The sequence below is a fragment of the Coffea arabica genome, chromosome 5c, assembly GCF_036785885.1.
Source record: "Coffea arabica cultivar ET-39 chromosome 5c, Coffea Arabica ET-39 HiFi, whole genome shotgun sequence".
Lineage (NCBI taxonomy): Eukaryota > Viridiplantae > Streptophyta > Magnoliopsida > Gentianales > Rubiaceae > Coffea > Coffea arabica.
Genome location: NC_092319.1, coordinates 44,234,820 through 44,249,953, shown reverse-complemented (window position 1 = coordinate 44,249,953; position 15,134 = coordinate 44,234,820). Strand labels below are relative to the sequence as shown.

Sequence of the window (15,134 nt, the reverse complement as noted above, 5' to 3'; positions counted from 1 at the left end):
TTTCTCCAAGTGTGTAGTAAGATCACAGCAATGAAATACACTAATTACATCAGTCACATCAAATAAAGCGCTTAAAGTGAAAATCACCCAAAAAAAAGGAGATCATAACTCATAACTGTCCAGCTGTCTAAGCCAAGTGACAGGAGCTTGAAGAGAAAAGGAATACAACGATCGCTAAATTCAGCAATGCACAATCTTTTGCTTCTTCAGCCGTCATCTTCTTCCACACTAACAGCAGAATCCTTGCTTGTGATGCATATTTTAAAACCATTATGCTTTGTTGTGCAGATTCCATCTTCTCCCTGATTTCTCTTGAATGATATCCCTGATTTCTCTTGAATGATAACCAGCCAGCCTTGCTTGATTTCTCCAGTCTGAGGTTACAATTGCAATACCCAGTTTCTCTGTGTCTTGTTTGATCTTGAGTAGCTATCTAGAGAAGAGTATCCCTTTCCACACATTGAGAGCTCTGATGACTCCTCTGCTATATCACTTCATTCAAGCTCCTTCAAGTTGCCTTTGCGCACAATCATATTCCTTCCATCCATTCTTTCCAAGCTTTGTCTATAACAACATGATAACCCTGCTGATGTTGAGAAAATGAAATACAAAAAGAGCAATATTTATTTGATTGTTCATAAATTTCATTGTACTGATGCATGCACTACCTGCAACCGAAAGTTGAATAAACTTCAAAACAAAAAAGCAACAGAAAGGGAAATTAATTGATTGACTTCGTTCATATGGAAGGCATGATTATTTCTGCAAAGTGATTGAGAATAACAACAAAAGTTACCTCATCTTGGACCAGCTGATGCCCTTCACTATCTTTACCAGGCTTGACAGTCGACGAGGATCTTCAGATTCTGATTTCCATAGTTTTTCTGTGCTTCTTCAATGCCTCGTACTAAACTTATAACAGATCCGACATAGTCACTCTTCCCGCAAATGTACACCTTAATCATTTCAAGAGTTGATATCCGCTCTAAACAAGAAGGGACCTGTTCCAACTTCAACTCTCCAACCAGTTTTAACTGCTCAAGACAAGGGAAATAATCATCACTACTATCAGTAGCATCACTATCTGTCTCTGTCCACTCCACAACATTTACATCGGACAAAGTCAAGACCCTAAGCTTAGGAAATCCTCCTTCGGTCAGCTCCCATCTTCTGCCGCGCAATGAATCACAAAGTAATTTCAGGACCTCTAGATTGGGTAGCTGTTCAATCAATGAAATTTTACTCCAGGGTAGGTTCAATCCAGAAAGGAGCAACTTTTTTAAATTCATGGGGAAAGAGAGCTCAAAATGATTTCTTGGACCTTGGAAGTGATTCGAGATTATGTTCAGCGACTCTAGGGTATCTAACTGACTCATGTTGAAGCATGCCTCCTCTCCTACGTCTGCGGTCACAATTTTCAGTCGGCGGATATTCGGAATCCTTCTCAGCATGGCTTCTCCTTCTTGATTAAAAGGAAGTCTCAGATAGCAAAGCGTGTCTAAATCAGGTAAAGGGGAGGAGTTTTCAAGGACATTATCACTGGGCAAAACACGAGCACCAAGACGACCCCCAACACGCACATGCCTTAGCTTCTTCATATCCCATATGGTATAGGGCAATGAAACTTCCACCAAAGATTGCAGATAAAAGGTTTCCAAGGACGAGAGATTGGATATAGATAGTGGAACGAACTGCATGGCATCAGCTCTAAGGGCCAAATACCTCAAGCGACAGAGTGATTCGACTTCAGTCGGAAGCTCTTTATGTATCAGCACACTATGCTCTAAATTCAAAACTGTGAGATGCTTGTAGATGCGAAAAATGAACGAGACATCAGCAAGTGGAAAATCGTCTCCTGCATTCTGACGAAAGCATAGCAGACTCCCTAAATGGGGACAAAAGAGCTTCGACTTGTGAAAATCTGCTGCACTGGAGCAAATGGACAATCGAGGTGGGTAGCGAAGCTCATTGAAAGTATAAAGCTCATCACATCCTCGTAACACCCGAAGAAAATCCGTCTCTTTGGCTTTGGACTTGCAAAACTCAAGTAACAAATCATGAATACAAGAAGCTTTGACCCCTCCCATCGAGCTGCGTTCGCTTACCATAACTAAGTTTCGACCAATAAGGTCCATCATATATTCTTCTGCCACGTCCTCTAACTTCTTTCCGTCAGTATTCTCCACAAACCCTTCAGCAACCCATAGACGTATCAAATTCCTGGTAACAATCTTTGCATCTTCTCCAAATGCTGCAAAATAAAGAAGGCATGGCTTCAAATGATGTGGTAAATTTTCATAACTGAGCTCTAATGACTTCTTGCACGTGTCTGTGAGAGAGACCACGGTGGAAGTTAAACTTTTAGCAAATTCTTCCCAAGCCGAAACATCATGCTCTAGAGTTGCTACAATTCCAGCTACGGCAACAATTGCAAGAGGTAATCCCTTGCAGAATTTTGCTATTTCCACACTGGGTCCATGTAGCGATTGAGGACAATCTTCTTCTCCGAACACCTTCTTCTGTAATAATTGCAAACTCTCTATATCAGTGAGCAAGCGAAGATCGAGAGGTTCCCCACCATTTTCAACCGTTGAAGCAACATTAGAAAATCGACTAGTGATGAGGATTCTACTACCTCTCATCTCATCTGGGAATGAACATCTCAAGTCATTCCATATGCTGAAGTCCCAGACATCATCAAAGACAACGAGATACTTCTTCCCCTTCAACTTCTGATATAGCTTATGAAGCAATACATGTTCATCCAGAATTTCGAGCTCTTCATTCATCCCAGGATGTTTGCCATCTGAGCACAAGATTTGAAGTAACAAATCCTTCATGTTGAATACTTGTGAAACAGTACACCAAAGACGAATGTGGAAATTATAGATAATTGAACTATCATTGTAAGCTCTGTTGGCTAAAGTTGTCTTACCAAGTCCAGCCATTCCCACAATGGGGACAATTTCCAACTGTTCTGGTCCTCCAATAAGTCGATCGCTCACTTTCTTTGCCTCATCATCATGACCAACCGTGACTTCATGGGTTACTTTAGTTTTTGATAGCTTATAGCTGAAAGGCTTGTCACATTTTTGTATGTTGATGCTAAGACAGGGAGCAAGACATCCTCTGCTTGAGACACTGGCCAAATCTGTAATATGCTTGATACGCTTATTGATATTAACCAGCATGTGAGAACAATGACGAGCTTTTTTGGTGTCTAAGGAGTTAACATCTCCTCCTTTTACTCTGCTCAGAGCAAGCTTGCAGATTATGATGCCTGCCTCACGAAGGAGAGCTCCGATTCTTTCATTTAGGTCTTCCTTCTTCTCCTTAGGCTTTCTTAAAATGCATCTCGAGAATCTCCACCCACCTCCAATTTTTTCATTTAGCTCTCCAATTTTTTCATTTAGCTCATTCTTCTTCTCCATAGGCATCCTTAAAATGCTTCTCAAGAATCTCAGTTCTGAAAAGAGTATTTGCAATTCATCTTTCAGAAAATCCATGAAGTTGGAATTGCAGCATAGCAGCTTCCAGATAAAACTTATGAGAGAATCATTGAAGTTGTTCAATAGATGCTCATCCATCATCACGGTACGTAATGATGCTGAGGAGTTTGAAGCTTTAAGAGCGTCGATGTAAATCTTACCATCTCGAATATCAACAGGATTGATCTCCTCAAGTTGTTTACAGATCATGTGGCAGAACTTACCAATGTATTCTGACTCAAATTCGTCATGGAAGGGACACTTTTCTACATCTTTGCAAACAAATGAATGCCCTTCATCAACTTCATCAAGAAAGGAACACATGTAAGAGAGGCGTGCTGCATTCCGAGCTATTGCTTCAATGTGAAGTAGCAAGCGGATGAAGTCGTCATTATATCCTCCCAATTCGGCAAAGCACATGAAAGTTTTTAAGAATGTTAACTTTTCTTCAAGGTCCTGGATTTGAGCACGCAAAGCAGCACAATAAGACTTTTTACGAACTAGATGCAGATCCACCAGATTTTGTAGAACGAGGTCTATGAATTCCACAATATTGTGGAACGTGGAAAAAGACCATCCGAATGAGATGCTCTGCTCATACGCAAGCACGATTCTTTCATGAAAACCTCCGATCCGTCTTTTAAAGTCAAAGACCAATTGATCGCTCACACCTATCAGATTTGAGAAACTCTCACTTTCTGATCTCATTGACAGAGTGTGAATGTCTTCCCCAAATTTCTTAACTGTATGACCAATGTTATTAAATAATCGTTCTGCAGAAGACTCCTGACTCACATCTAAGCAGCGGCCCCAGCAGATATCAAAAATAATAAATGTTTTGAGGAACTTCATCCTCCTGATGGTATCTGAAAAGATGGGATTATACGAATTGCTTTTGTTAAGGTTGTTCTGGAGGATATCCAGATCTCGTAAAACACGATCAATGTAACCGTCCATAATCTCTTCTGCAAGGATCTTCCCGACTTTGACTCCTGAACGTTATTGTATTGCAGCTAAGGCAGAGACAAACTTCCTCACCCCGTCCAAAGCTGTAGAACAGTGAAGAAGATAACTGAGATAACAATCATTCAACAAAAAAAAGCAGAGCAAGAAAGAAAGGAACAAGATCATTCAGATCATGTTTATATAGTTTGAAATTGGCGTTACTGAACTTGACTGTTGAATATTATTGCAGCTAAGGCAGAGACAAACTTCCTCGCCTCGTCCAGAGCCAACAAGAACTCCCTTCTTGAAAAAAAAAAAATTTTTTTTGAAGAAGAAAACTGAGATAACAATCATTGAATTAAAAAAAAAAAGCAGTGCAAGACAGAAAAGAACAAGATCATTCAGATCATATTTGTATAGTTTGAAATTGGCTTTACTGAATTTGGCCCTTCAACATTATTGCAGCTAAGGCAGGGACAGACCATCTCACCTTGTCCAGAGCTAACAAGAAAGAAGAGAACAAAGGTCATTCAGATCACATTTGTCTGGACAGCAAAGAAAAATTGCTTTTTTTTTTTTTTTTTTTTCCGTGAACGCATATTTTAATCACCCTTTCATCTCATACATATTAAATCGCTATATTAATTTTTTTTTAAAAAAAAATCTAAAAAAATACAATCCAAACAAGGATTGACTTGAAAGTCAATGCTGATGCTTCTTTCTTGTCTTCCTTTTTAGCTTTTTTGGGCCGAAGTATGATCACGCGGTTTAGAAAGTAGGGAAAATGCAGAGAATCCAGCCAATATTGTCAGGGGAGCAAAAGATTTTCTTTTCATCAGGAAAAACTTTCACTCATGAAAATATAAATCAGTTTTGCAATTTGGTCTATTTTCAGAGTTATGGAGATAAAAGCTAAAAAAAAAAATATATATTTTTTAAGCTACCAAAGCAACGAAAAGAAGAGATTTTTATTATTATTATTATTATTATTGGGAGCTTGGACATAAATAAAGTAAGTTAGACTTATAATAATATATTTTAAAAGTTTCTTCCAAATAAAGGTTCAGTTGTTTGGGGCACATGTTCTTTGCATTCGAATAAACTTTAGGACATAAGATTGATTACAAATTGTGGTGTAACGATTAACTCAAATACTGGATTCAGCTTCATTTATTTGCTCAAATACTTTGACCCGATCAGTCTGGACCCAAAAAACTGTGAAACCCCAATCTGCTAATGAGCTGTAATCACTAACAATAAGGTTAGCCTATGATGAAGATCGTTAAAAATTTCATTTTGCTTGCTGAGTCATCAATTATTGGGCCCCAAAAAAAGAATCATCCATTGAATACATCAGCCAATCTTGCAATACAAAATCTAGTGCCTCCGTTTTTTTTTTTTTTTTTTTTTTTTGCATAATAAATTTAGAGTCTCCTTGAAGGCAATGGCAAAGTTTACCCTATATATACATCAATAGGGCAAATTGACTATAGATTGACAGAAGAAAGGGCACACAACAATCAATCACTAAATTGAGCAACACAAAATACAGATCGAAAATTTTGCTTCTTCAATACACTAACACTTCTTCCATGCCAACAGCCAAAAATGAAATATTTACTCATAGGAACATTTTTAAACATTTGTATGCTGTTTTTGCGGAGGACTGAGTAGAGGGCTCCCTTGATTGTTCCGACCTTCTTGAAAAGGAAAGAGTCACCACCCTTCCAGCTTTTACCTCCATCATCCACTCTAAGCAACAAAAGAAGAAATGCAGACGACATTTACACGCCATCAGAATAAAAACGCAACACCATTCAAAATGATGAGCAATTATAATCTCAAACCACCAAAACCAGTAGCAACCTCAGCTTATAAATCGGAAACAAAAAAAAAGCAGTTGTGTATTCATAAATTTCAATGTACTCATGCATGCATTTCCGGCAACTGAAAAAAGTACCGAGTCTAGAAAGCAAGAGATGGATTAAAATCACACGGAAGATGCAGGATTGATGTTTCTGCAAGCTTATTAAGAAGATGGAGAAAAGTTACCTCTTTAAGTCACGTATATCACTCCAGCTGATGCCCTTCAATATCTTGGCAGGGGGACATAATGGATGAGAATCTTCAGATTCTCAGTTCCGTTGTTGATCTGCTCTTCTTCAATTCGCCGTACTAAATTGACAACTGAGTAGTTGTCAACAGCGTTGTCGCAGTTGCTCTCCTCCCCCCAAAAGCGCACCTTAACCATATTAAGGGTGGATAAACGCTCGAAACAAGAAGGGACCTTTTCCAATTTTAAATTTCCTTCCAGGTTTAACCGCTCAAGACATGGAAAACAATCATCACTGTCAGGGTCTGCCTCTGTCCACACCACAACGTCTACTTGAGACAACGTTAAGACCTTAAGTTTTGGGAATCCTCCTTCGGCCAGCTCCCATGTATCTCCCCGGAATGAACAGACGAGTAGTTTGAGGACCTCAAGATTGGGAAGTTGTTCAATCAATGAAATTTTACTCCAGGGCAGTCCCAGTTCACTAAGGGACAATTTTTTGAGAGCTGAGGGAAAAATATACTCGATATTATGATCCCATGGAAGTATGAAACCACCCATCACTGTGAGCGATTCTAGACTTTCCAGTTGACTCAAGTTGCAGCTGCCAGTAGCTTCCCGTGCTCCTTCATTATGTGAGAGAAAAATTTTCAGCCGGCGGACGTGCGGAATCTTCCTAATAATGTTTTCTCCTGCTTGACTTAAAGGAAGAATCAGAGTGGAAAGAGAGTCTAAATTAGGTAAAGTGGAGGAGCTTCTAAGGATGTCGTCATTCAGCAAGGGACGAGCACAAATCCATACGCACAGAACCCTCAACTTTTTCATGTTCCAGATGGTATCTGGCAATGAAACGGTTTCATGAGATTTGAGACGAAAAGTTTCCAAATTCGAGAGGTTGGCTATAGATTGTGGAATGAACTCCATCCTGTCAGATCTGAGGGCCAAATACCTCAATTCAGGAAGTGATTCGACTCCGCTTGGAAACTCCTTTTGCATCAGGACAATATACTCCAAATTCAATACTATAAGATGTTTATAAATGCAGAAAAGGAAGGAGATATCAACCAATGGAAAATCGTCTGCTGCAGTCTGGTAAAAGAATAGGAGACTCCTTGAACGTGGACAAAATAGCCTGGAATTTGAGAAATCTTCTCCAATGGTGCAAATGGACACCCGGGTTATGTTCGCAGGCTCATTAAAAGTTGAGAGCTCACCGTATCCTCGAAATGCCTGAAGAAAATTCTTTTCTTTCGCTCTGGCTTTACAAAACTCGAAGTAATAAATCGTGAAGACAACCAGATTTCACTCCACCAATGGATCTATATATGCGCTTACCGTGACTAAGTTTCGACCAATAAGGCTCATCAGGTACTCCTCTGCAACGTCCTCCAGTCTCCTGCCTTCCTTTCTTTCCACAAGCCCTTCTGCAATCCATAGGCACATTAAATTCTTAGTGCCTATTTTCTCTGCTTCTCGAAATGCTGCAAAGTAAAGAAAACAAGGCTTCAAAGGAGGAGGCAATTTTTCATAACTGAGCTCCAGTGACGCCATGCATGGGTCTGTGCCGCACACCATGGTCAAAGTTATTCTTCTTGCAAATTCTTCCCAAATCCAACCGTCACGTTCTAAAGTTGCTAGAACTCCAGCTATGATAACAACTGTTAGAGGTAATCCCCCGCAGAATCTTGCTATTTCTATACCCGCTCCGTGTACTGATTGAGGACATTCTTCTTCTCCAAACACCTTCTTCTGCAATAACTGCCAACTTTGTTCCTCAGTGAGCAAGCGAAGATAGTGAGGTTCACCCAGTTTAACATGTGCAGTAATGTTAGAAAATCGACTTGTGATGAGAATTTTACTTCCCTTTGGAGCATCCTGGAAGGCAAGGTTCAAGTCATTCCATAGCCCGCTCTCCCAAACATCATCAAGTACAACGAGATACTTTTTTCCCTTCAACATTTGATAGAGCATTGTAAGCAAGTCATCCTCATCCTTCTCTCGGAGCTGTTTTTGAGTGTATTCACCGTTACAACACCAAAGATGAAGTTGAAAGTGGCCCTCAATTTCAGCATCACCATATACCTTTTTGGCTAAAGTCGTCTTACCCAATCCAGGCATTCCCACAATTGGAACAATTTCCAACTGTCTTGATTCACTGGTAAGTCGACCAATTATTGTTTGTGCCTCATCATCAAAACCGATCACAACTTCATGAACTTCCGGTATCCTAGGACTAGGAGGAAGCGGGCGCATACCTGTAAGTCCAGAATTATAACGAGTTACAACTTTAAAACCATGATATAACAACAAAACCAATGATAAAATTTCTACTGCAATCTATTTGTTTTATATCCATTTCTAGTGTATTAGTAATACTTCACTTACTTTACTCGAGATTGTACCATCCCAAAACATTTCTTTCCGTCAAATTTTGTTGTCAACATCATGTTTGTGTATTTCTTTTCCCTGGTTAAGCCTGGGAAGCACGGGAATTGATCCTAAAACTTGGGTTACCTGTGTCTATTTTCGGTACTTAGTATTTGTAATTAGTAGAGCTGTTTAAATGTATATAGGTTTCTTTGTAAAACGATCGAATGTACAAGTTCATTGCTTGATCAACAAAATCCACAAGTTTGTGAATAAAAACCATGTTAGTGTATTTATATTCTTTTACTTGCTTTAAACAATTATTTTTGAAACACACATTTTAAAGATTTAATCTTATATATACTAACAGTATATAATATCACAGTTATATGTATCACACATGTATAAGATTTAGATTTCAATTTCAAATTCAGATGATTTGTCATACATCAAACGATGATAATGCATGAATTACCAATTATATGAGATTAATTCTTATTTAAAAGTCATAAAATCTAAGTTTTTTTTTAATTTTTTAAAACTATGAGGATAATTATATTTGACTCCAGCACATGTATTGATACTATAATGTCTTGTCAAATCCATTCTACACGCATAATATCATTACATTTGTAATACGCAAAACAACATTGTGTAAGAGAAAAGATAGACGTACTCATAGGTCGAACGTGAATATCGCAAATAACATTTATATCAGTGTGAAGTAAAGACTTATTGTAAAACCATTCTACCATGTCTAGACTCATTATACTTATTGTCAAGAAGTTACTAATTCTTGCTAAGGAGATTTTTTAGATAACTTTCACCAGTTTAATGTTGAAATTAGTTTTTTTTTTTTGAAGGATTTCAATTAAGCTTGCAAGGTCATGAGAAGCCCTTTGTAACTCGTTCTATATGTTTTATATCCATTTCAATTATATATTTATTGTCCTATAATTACTAATTTTTCCTTCATTGATTTTTGTTAGCTAACTTTCACCAGTTTACTATAGATATTTTAACCTTCTTTTTTTTTTTCCCATTGGCTCAAAATAAAGAGAGCAACCAGCCTTGAAGAAATCGTCGTGATCCCTCTGATGATGGCCTCATTTTATTCTTGGATCTCCTTTAAACGTAAGCTTTTGTGTCAACTTCAAATTTTATGCAAACGTCAAATAAGTAGAAATCGCCGTGCTAGCATAAATAAGTAGAAATTTATGTTCTTGTGCTAGCATAAACTAATAATAGAGGTTTTTCCTCCCTTTCTAGTTTACAAAAATGCCTCAATAAAATTAGCTTGCAGAAGGTTTAAGGCCTGGTCTCGCTCTAACAAAGAGAACCTAACCTACATGCTACTCATCCGGCCTAAGCTTATCTATATTCCTATCAAAAGAGGACTCTTTATCTGATACTGAAACCATGCCAAACATTTACCTTGTTGTGGACCATTAATTTCTTGAAGCAATCAAAGATGAGTCGTGGTTGAGGAATCAATGGTACACATGATAGAGCAATTTGGTAGTTTCTCAACTAATATAAACTTGTTTCCAGATAGGACTATTGCCCGCTGGAATTAGTTCACTCAGTCAAAAGACAGCTAAGAAATAGAAAACATTTTTTGGAAAACATTTTTGTTTATGGCAGAGATTATTCTAGAGATTGTCGCCACTTAATATAGTTGTTATTGTACGTAGAGATAGAGAGATTATAAATTATATATAGACAGATGGAGATGGAGATGTAGATTACCTGTGGATGACATAGGACTACTGAAAGAGTTGCAAGCTTCTTGCCCTGCCAAGCAATTATCAGAAGGAAGACTCGCTGTCGTGCTCCATCTGCCAGTCTCGTCCTTAATACGCTTGATTTCGTTGTTGGTATCACCCAACATAATGTAGCCATCAAGAGGATAAGGAATTTGTTCAGCTTCGCTCGCAAAAAGGGCGCAGATTATAATTCCTGCACAACTCATCACATCTCCGATGTTTGGATTGAGCTCATCCAGGACATTCTCCGGCAGCTCCCTTAGAATGCTTCTCAAGAATCTGAGTCCCTCGTACAGTATTTGCATTTGACGTTTCACAGGACCCATCAAGCTTTTACTGCTCCACAGCGGCTCCCAGAGGCGATTTATGAGGGAATCATTGAAGTCGCCCATTATTTGCTTACCCATCTCCATGGAACGTAACAGTGCTGATGTTCTTGAAGCACTAAGGACTTTGATATACATCTCAAGGAGTCTATAGTTAAGTTTAACAGGTTTGATGACCCGGAGGAGTTCACCAATTTTGGAGCAGAAATATTCAGTGACTCCTATTCCCTCTCTATCTTCATTGTAAAATGAACACTCGTAAGAGATCAATGCTGCATGGAGAGCCCCATATTCAAGGCGATTCGATAGAGCATCCAATAGACCAAGTTCAACGCTTCCCAATTTGGCAAAGCCAATGAGATTTTTCAAGAATATTAGCTCGTCTTGGAGGGCCTCGATTTGTGCATGCAAACGGAATTCGGGCTCGGCAGGGTTCGCCTTGAACAATAAAGAACGACGAAGACCATCAAGATCCTGTCGAAGGTACTTTATGAATTCCACAAGTTCCTCGTCTCTCAAGCAAGAACATCTGGACTGAGATGAGAAGCGGTTCAACAAAGCCCTGTATGTCTGTAGGATTCTAGGCTTAAAAGACATGATCTTTGCTTGAAAACCAAACACCACAGGTTCCCAAGCTGATATATGATCCAGAAAAGAGATAATGTCCATGCCCTGATCTGTGACTACATATTCACTTTGTGGTCGAAGGCAAAGAGAGTGAATATCATCCTGGTATTTCTTGAGTACATCCAATGGTAGATAAGAAAGATTGAAGACTCTCCCCATTAAGTTCCAGATCCAAGTCCACAATGTTGATGCTCCACTTTCTTTCACCCCAGAAAAATGTTCTGAGACATGCTAAGTTCAGCTTGAGGGTCGTAAAAGCTGAGCGCTTGTTTTCACCAAACATATAAGACAAATCGTCTCTGAGGTTTTTCTCCAGCAACTGAAGCTCATGGACGACGGATTCTATACAAGCAGTGGCCAACTCCATCACTCTCAGAACACCAGTGCTGCCGCAGATGCTATTTTGTATAATAAGCAGAAGGGCTGGTTCTAATTTTTTTTTTTCTTAATTTGTATTGTTTTGGAAAAATGTAAAGCAGAGTGAGATATTTATCAAACAAAACAGAAGGGGAAAGAAAAGAAAGACATGACAGTATAGACAATGCCGGAGTATTCTGCAATTGGCAGGTACTGAATCTGCAAAGCTTATGTAGTGTAAAGAATTTGTAGCAATTTATAGACTAATAGCAGCAGTACTAGGGTTAGGACACGATCCAGAAATTAAACCTTCTCTTATTTGGATGTCATTTTTGCTCTCCAAGGGCCCTGACTGACATCCAACAAGTCAACATTCAGCTCCCCATGCCCCAACGTTATTTTCAGCTCAAGATCCACGAAATGATGCAGAGATAAGTTCCGACATATCCAAGTCAACGTTCAGTTCCCCCTGCCCCAACGTTATTTTCAGCTCAAAGAGCCACGAAATGATGCAGAGATCGATTAAGTTTATCCAAGCCACTAGACCTACCATTTATTTAGAGTCATGACCTGCCTTTTCCCAAGAAACTAGTTGGCTAAGAAAGTATGGGAAATATCCAAGAAATTAGTTTATCAATCAATGTTGGGACTACTCAAGAATCAAGAGTCTTTTAAGGGTCCGTCCATTTTAAATTGCAACAAGCAACCCTGAGAGAGACCCTCCACCAACACTGACATAATTAACAAGATGCTACTAATATATAGACTAGTACTACTGGCAAACCAACTTCAGAAACTACCCAAAAACTTACCAATGAATCTGCAGTTGTCAGATTTGCTGTCCAAGGGCAAGACTTAGTCAACCTTCTACTCCAACAATCTTATCTTGAGTTCAAGTCAAGAGATAAAAAAAAGTGCAGAAAGAAGTTCAGGAGCTATAAAATAATTGTAGAGGGAAGTTCATCCAAGTTGCTTAGTTAATTGGACCTCCAATCGTCCAAGTGAAACAGAAAAACTGAGAAAATGTCAACAATGCTCAAAATTGGGAATTATGAGTTTCTTGAGATTAGAGTTCAAAGTCCAGACAATAGAGGTTGATCACAGCCACCAAATTGACATCAAGAAATAAATTCAGCAATTAGTTTAAAGTTCATTTAGGCATATTTGCTCTCCCTTAGTGCTTTTTGACTTGAGAACGTGTTTTTCCAAATAAATCTCTTTTAAAGGAGGATGATTTTGCTTTTGGACCCTGCAACTCATGGAAAATTGACAAATTTGCATCATTGTTCCACCAGATTAATTCCCTTTGCGTGACACTGAGATAGAAGGGCATTGAGGAAACATTATTGTCTAAACGTCCAAGTTTTTACGCCAAAAAAAATGTACAAGAGGTTCTGCAAACATGCAAAAACTGACTTGAATTGTGTAATCTAGAAGTTAAGAATTCATTCCTTGTTCAAATATGGGAATTCAATTATGATTCTATTCCCCCTTTTCAGGTTCTTCCTTCTCCCATCTCCGTCCCTTAAAAAAGAAATTATCTTGACATAGTCTACTACTAAGCTTAATTATTAAATTGTTAGGGACAGAGTAATGATTAACTCAAATACTAGATTCAAAGTCATTTATTTGCTCAAATACTTTGACCTGATTCGTCCAATCTGCTAATGAGCTACAATGATCACAAACAATTTTAGCCTATGATGAAGATCATTGAAAATTTTATTTTGCTTACTAAGTCATCAATTACTGGGCCTCAGAAAAGAATCATCCATAAAATACATCAGCCAATCTTGCAATACAATATCTAGAGTCTCCTCATTTTTTTTTTTGGATAATAAATTTAGAGTCTCCTTGAACTCTCAAACCGAAAGATGAAGAATAAGACAATGAGATACAATAATGGCAAAGTTGAAATCTTCCCAAATGGCTTCCTCACTTATAACTTTCCAACCAAAGCTGAAAAAACAAAGAGATGCACAGCCGCATTAAGTTTAGCACTTAAAAGCAGTACACAAGCACTCTCTTGTTTCTTTCAATAGTCTTTCCTTCTAAAAATGCTAAAATGGGGAGATACACGAGAGCATTCAAATCAGCATCAAAGACTCAAAAAGTACAAATACACAAGCAATTTTAGCTTCTTTCAAGTTTCAACAGTCTGCTTCATCCATACCATCAACAGATATTGAATTCTGACACAAATAGTCAACATGGTTTACACGTGAATGGTTTGCAGGGACTTTTTAACAGTTTCTGCCATCATAAGAAGAAAAGAACCACACTATGAAACCTCCATCATGCACACAAGCAGTTAACAAAGAGAAACAAACTTCAACTAGCAAGGCAATGCCGGTAAGTGGCAACAGAAAGGATAACACCATCGGCTGTTTGAGTAAAAGTGAGACTCGTAGCTATCGGATAAATCATCTTCTTGGTCCTGCCAATCCCCAGTGACAACTCTTCCGTCAGGCCCTGAGTTGTATAGATACATGGAAGGTACGATCAACAAACGCGGAGGCTATCTCCATAGTTTCATATGCAGGGATCTTTATCACTCTTACTTTTCACATTTGGCTTAGTTAAAACCAAACCTTACCAAACATACATTTTCAATTCTACCATTTGAACTAATGGGTTCTTCGTTCGAAAAACCAGGTTCAAGTTTGAATCTTGTTATAACGTCGTTTGAGGAGGTTGAGGAGAAGTACTGAGAAGTAAGAGCAGGGTGGTCGAGAAAGAGGGTGTGTCGTCTGGCAAATCAAGTGTTCCACCAGGAAAGATTGATAATCCCTGTGAAGCAATCACGCGTCCATTTTCTGCGTATTATATGTACTTTTAAGTCATCCTGAGTAAATTAATGAGTTACAGTAACTGATTGATCTTAACTGGGGATGAGACGGATACGCACTCAACATGATGACATTACTAAATCCCCGAACCAAACTGGAAATTTCTTGTTTCAATAGTAGTATTTGTTGGCGGCATACAGAACCACAACAAGGTTCTTGGAAAATTTGCAACCTTTCTCAATCATTGCACGAAAAGAAGGAAAAGCTTCACTGCAAGCTTCAGTTTAATGAGACAAAAAGTACTGTCTACAGTCAACAAACTGAAAAGCCAGTTAAAGAACAATTTACTGGATTCTGTGGCACACCTTAAAAGCAGGAATCTCATTCTTGTATATTTCAAAAGAAAACTTGACCGC

At 38.5% G+C, this 15,134-nt stretch overlaps 3 protein-coding genes across 13 annotated transcripts; all 3 read right to left on the bottom strand.

Annotated features, from left to right (window-relative positions):
* LOC113690391 (putative late blight resistance protein homolog R1A-3) lies at window positions 1-5,199 on the bottom strand. 9 transcript variants are annotated; one of them, XM_027208265.2, is made up of 4 exons: window positions 4,661-5,198; window positions 2,936-4,537; window positions 797-2,806; window positions 1-586 (listed from the first exon to the last, which is right to left on the bottom strand). In XM_027208265.2, the coding sequence occupies exons 2-3, from the start codon at window positions 4,443-4,445 to the stop codon at window positions 831-833; spliced, it is 3,486 nt and encodes a 1,161-aa protein (XP_027064066.1). In that variant the 5' UTR covers window positions 4,446-4,537; window positions 4,661-5,198; the 3' UTR covers window positions 1-586; window positions 797-830. The 9 variants fall into 9 exon arrangements, with proteins under 9 accessions (XP_027064066.1, XP_071907195.1, XP_027064064.1 ...); XM_072051094.1 differs by having other exon boundaries at window positions 797-4,537; window positions 4,661-4,736; window positions 4,924-5,197; XM_027208263.2 differs by having other exon boundaries at window positions 1-668; window positions 797-4,537; window positions 4,661-5,199.
* Window positions 5,200-5,907: 708 nt separating this feature from the next.
* LOC113690108 (putative late blight resistance protein homolog R1A-4) lies at window positions 5,908-14,954 on the bottom strand. Of its 3 annotated transcripts, none has more exons than XM_072051091.1 (4): window positions 12,742-14,954; window positions 10,603-12,398; window positions 6,486-8,741; window positions 5,908-6,185 (listed from the first exon to the last, which is right to left on the bottom strand). In XM_072051091.1, exons 2-3 carry the CDS (start codon window positions 11,729-11,731, stop codon window positions 7,789-7,791), a joined length of 2,082 nt encoding a protein of 693 aa, XP_071907192.1. In that variant the 5' UTR covers window positions 11,732-12,398; window positions 12,742-14,954; the 3' UTR covers window positions 5,908-6,185; window positions 6,486-7,788. The 3 variants fall into 3 exon arrangements, with proteins under 3 accessions (XP_071907192.1, XP_071907191.1, XP_027063727.1); XM_072051090.1 differs by having other exon boundaries at window positions 10,603-14,745; window positions 14,838-14,954; XM_027207926.2 differs by having other exon boundaries at window positions 10,603-14,954.
* Window positions 6,523-7,482, bottom strand: LOC113689546 (putative late blight resistance protein homolog R1A-3). Its single transcript, XM_027207308.1, has one exon. It carries the CDS (start codon window positions 7,480-7,482, stop codon window positions 6,523-6,525), a length of 960 nt encoding a protein of 319 aa, XP_027063109.1.
* Window positions 14,955-15,134: the final 180 nt, after the last annotated feature.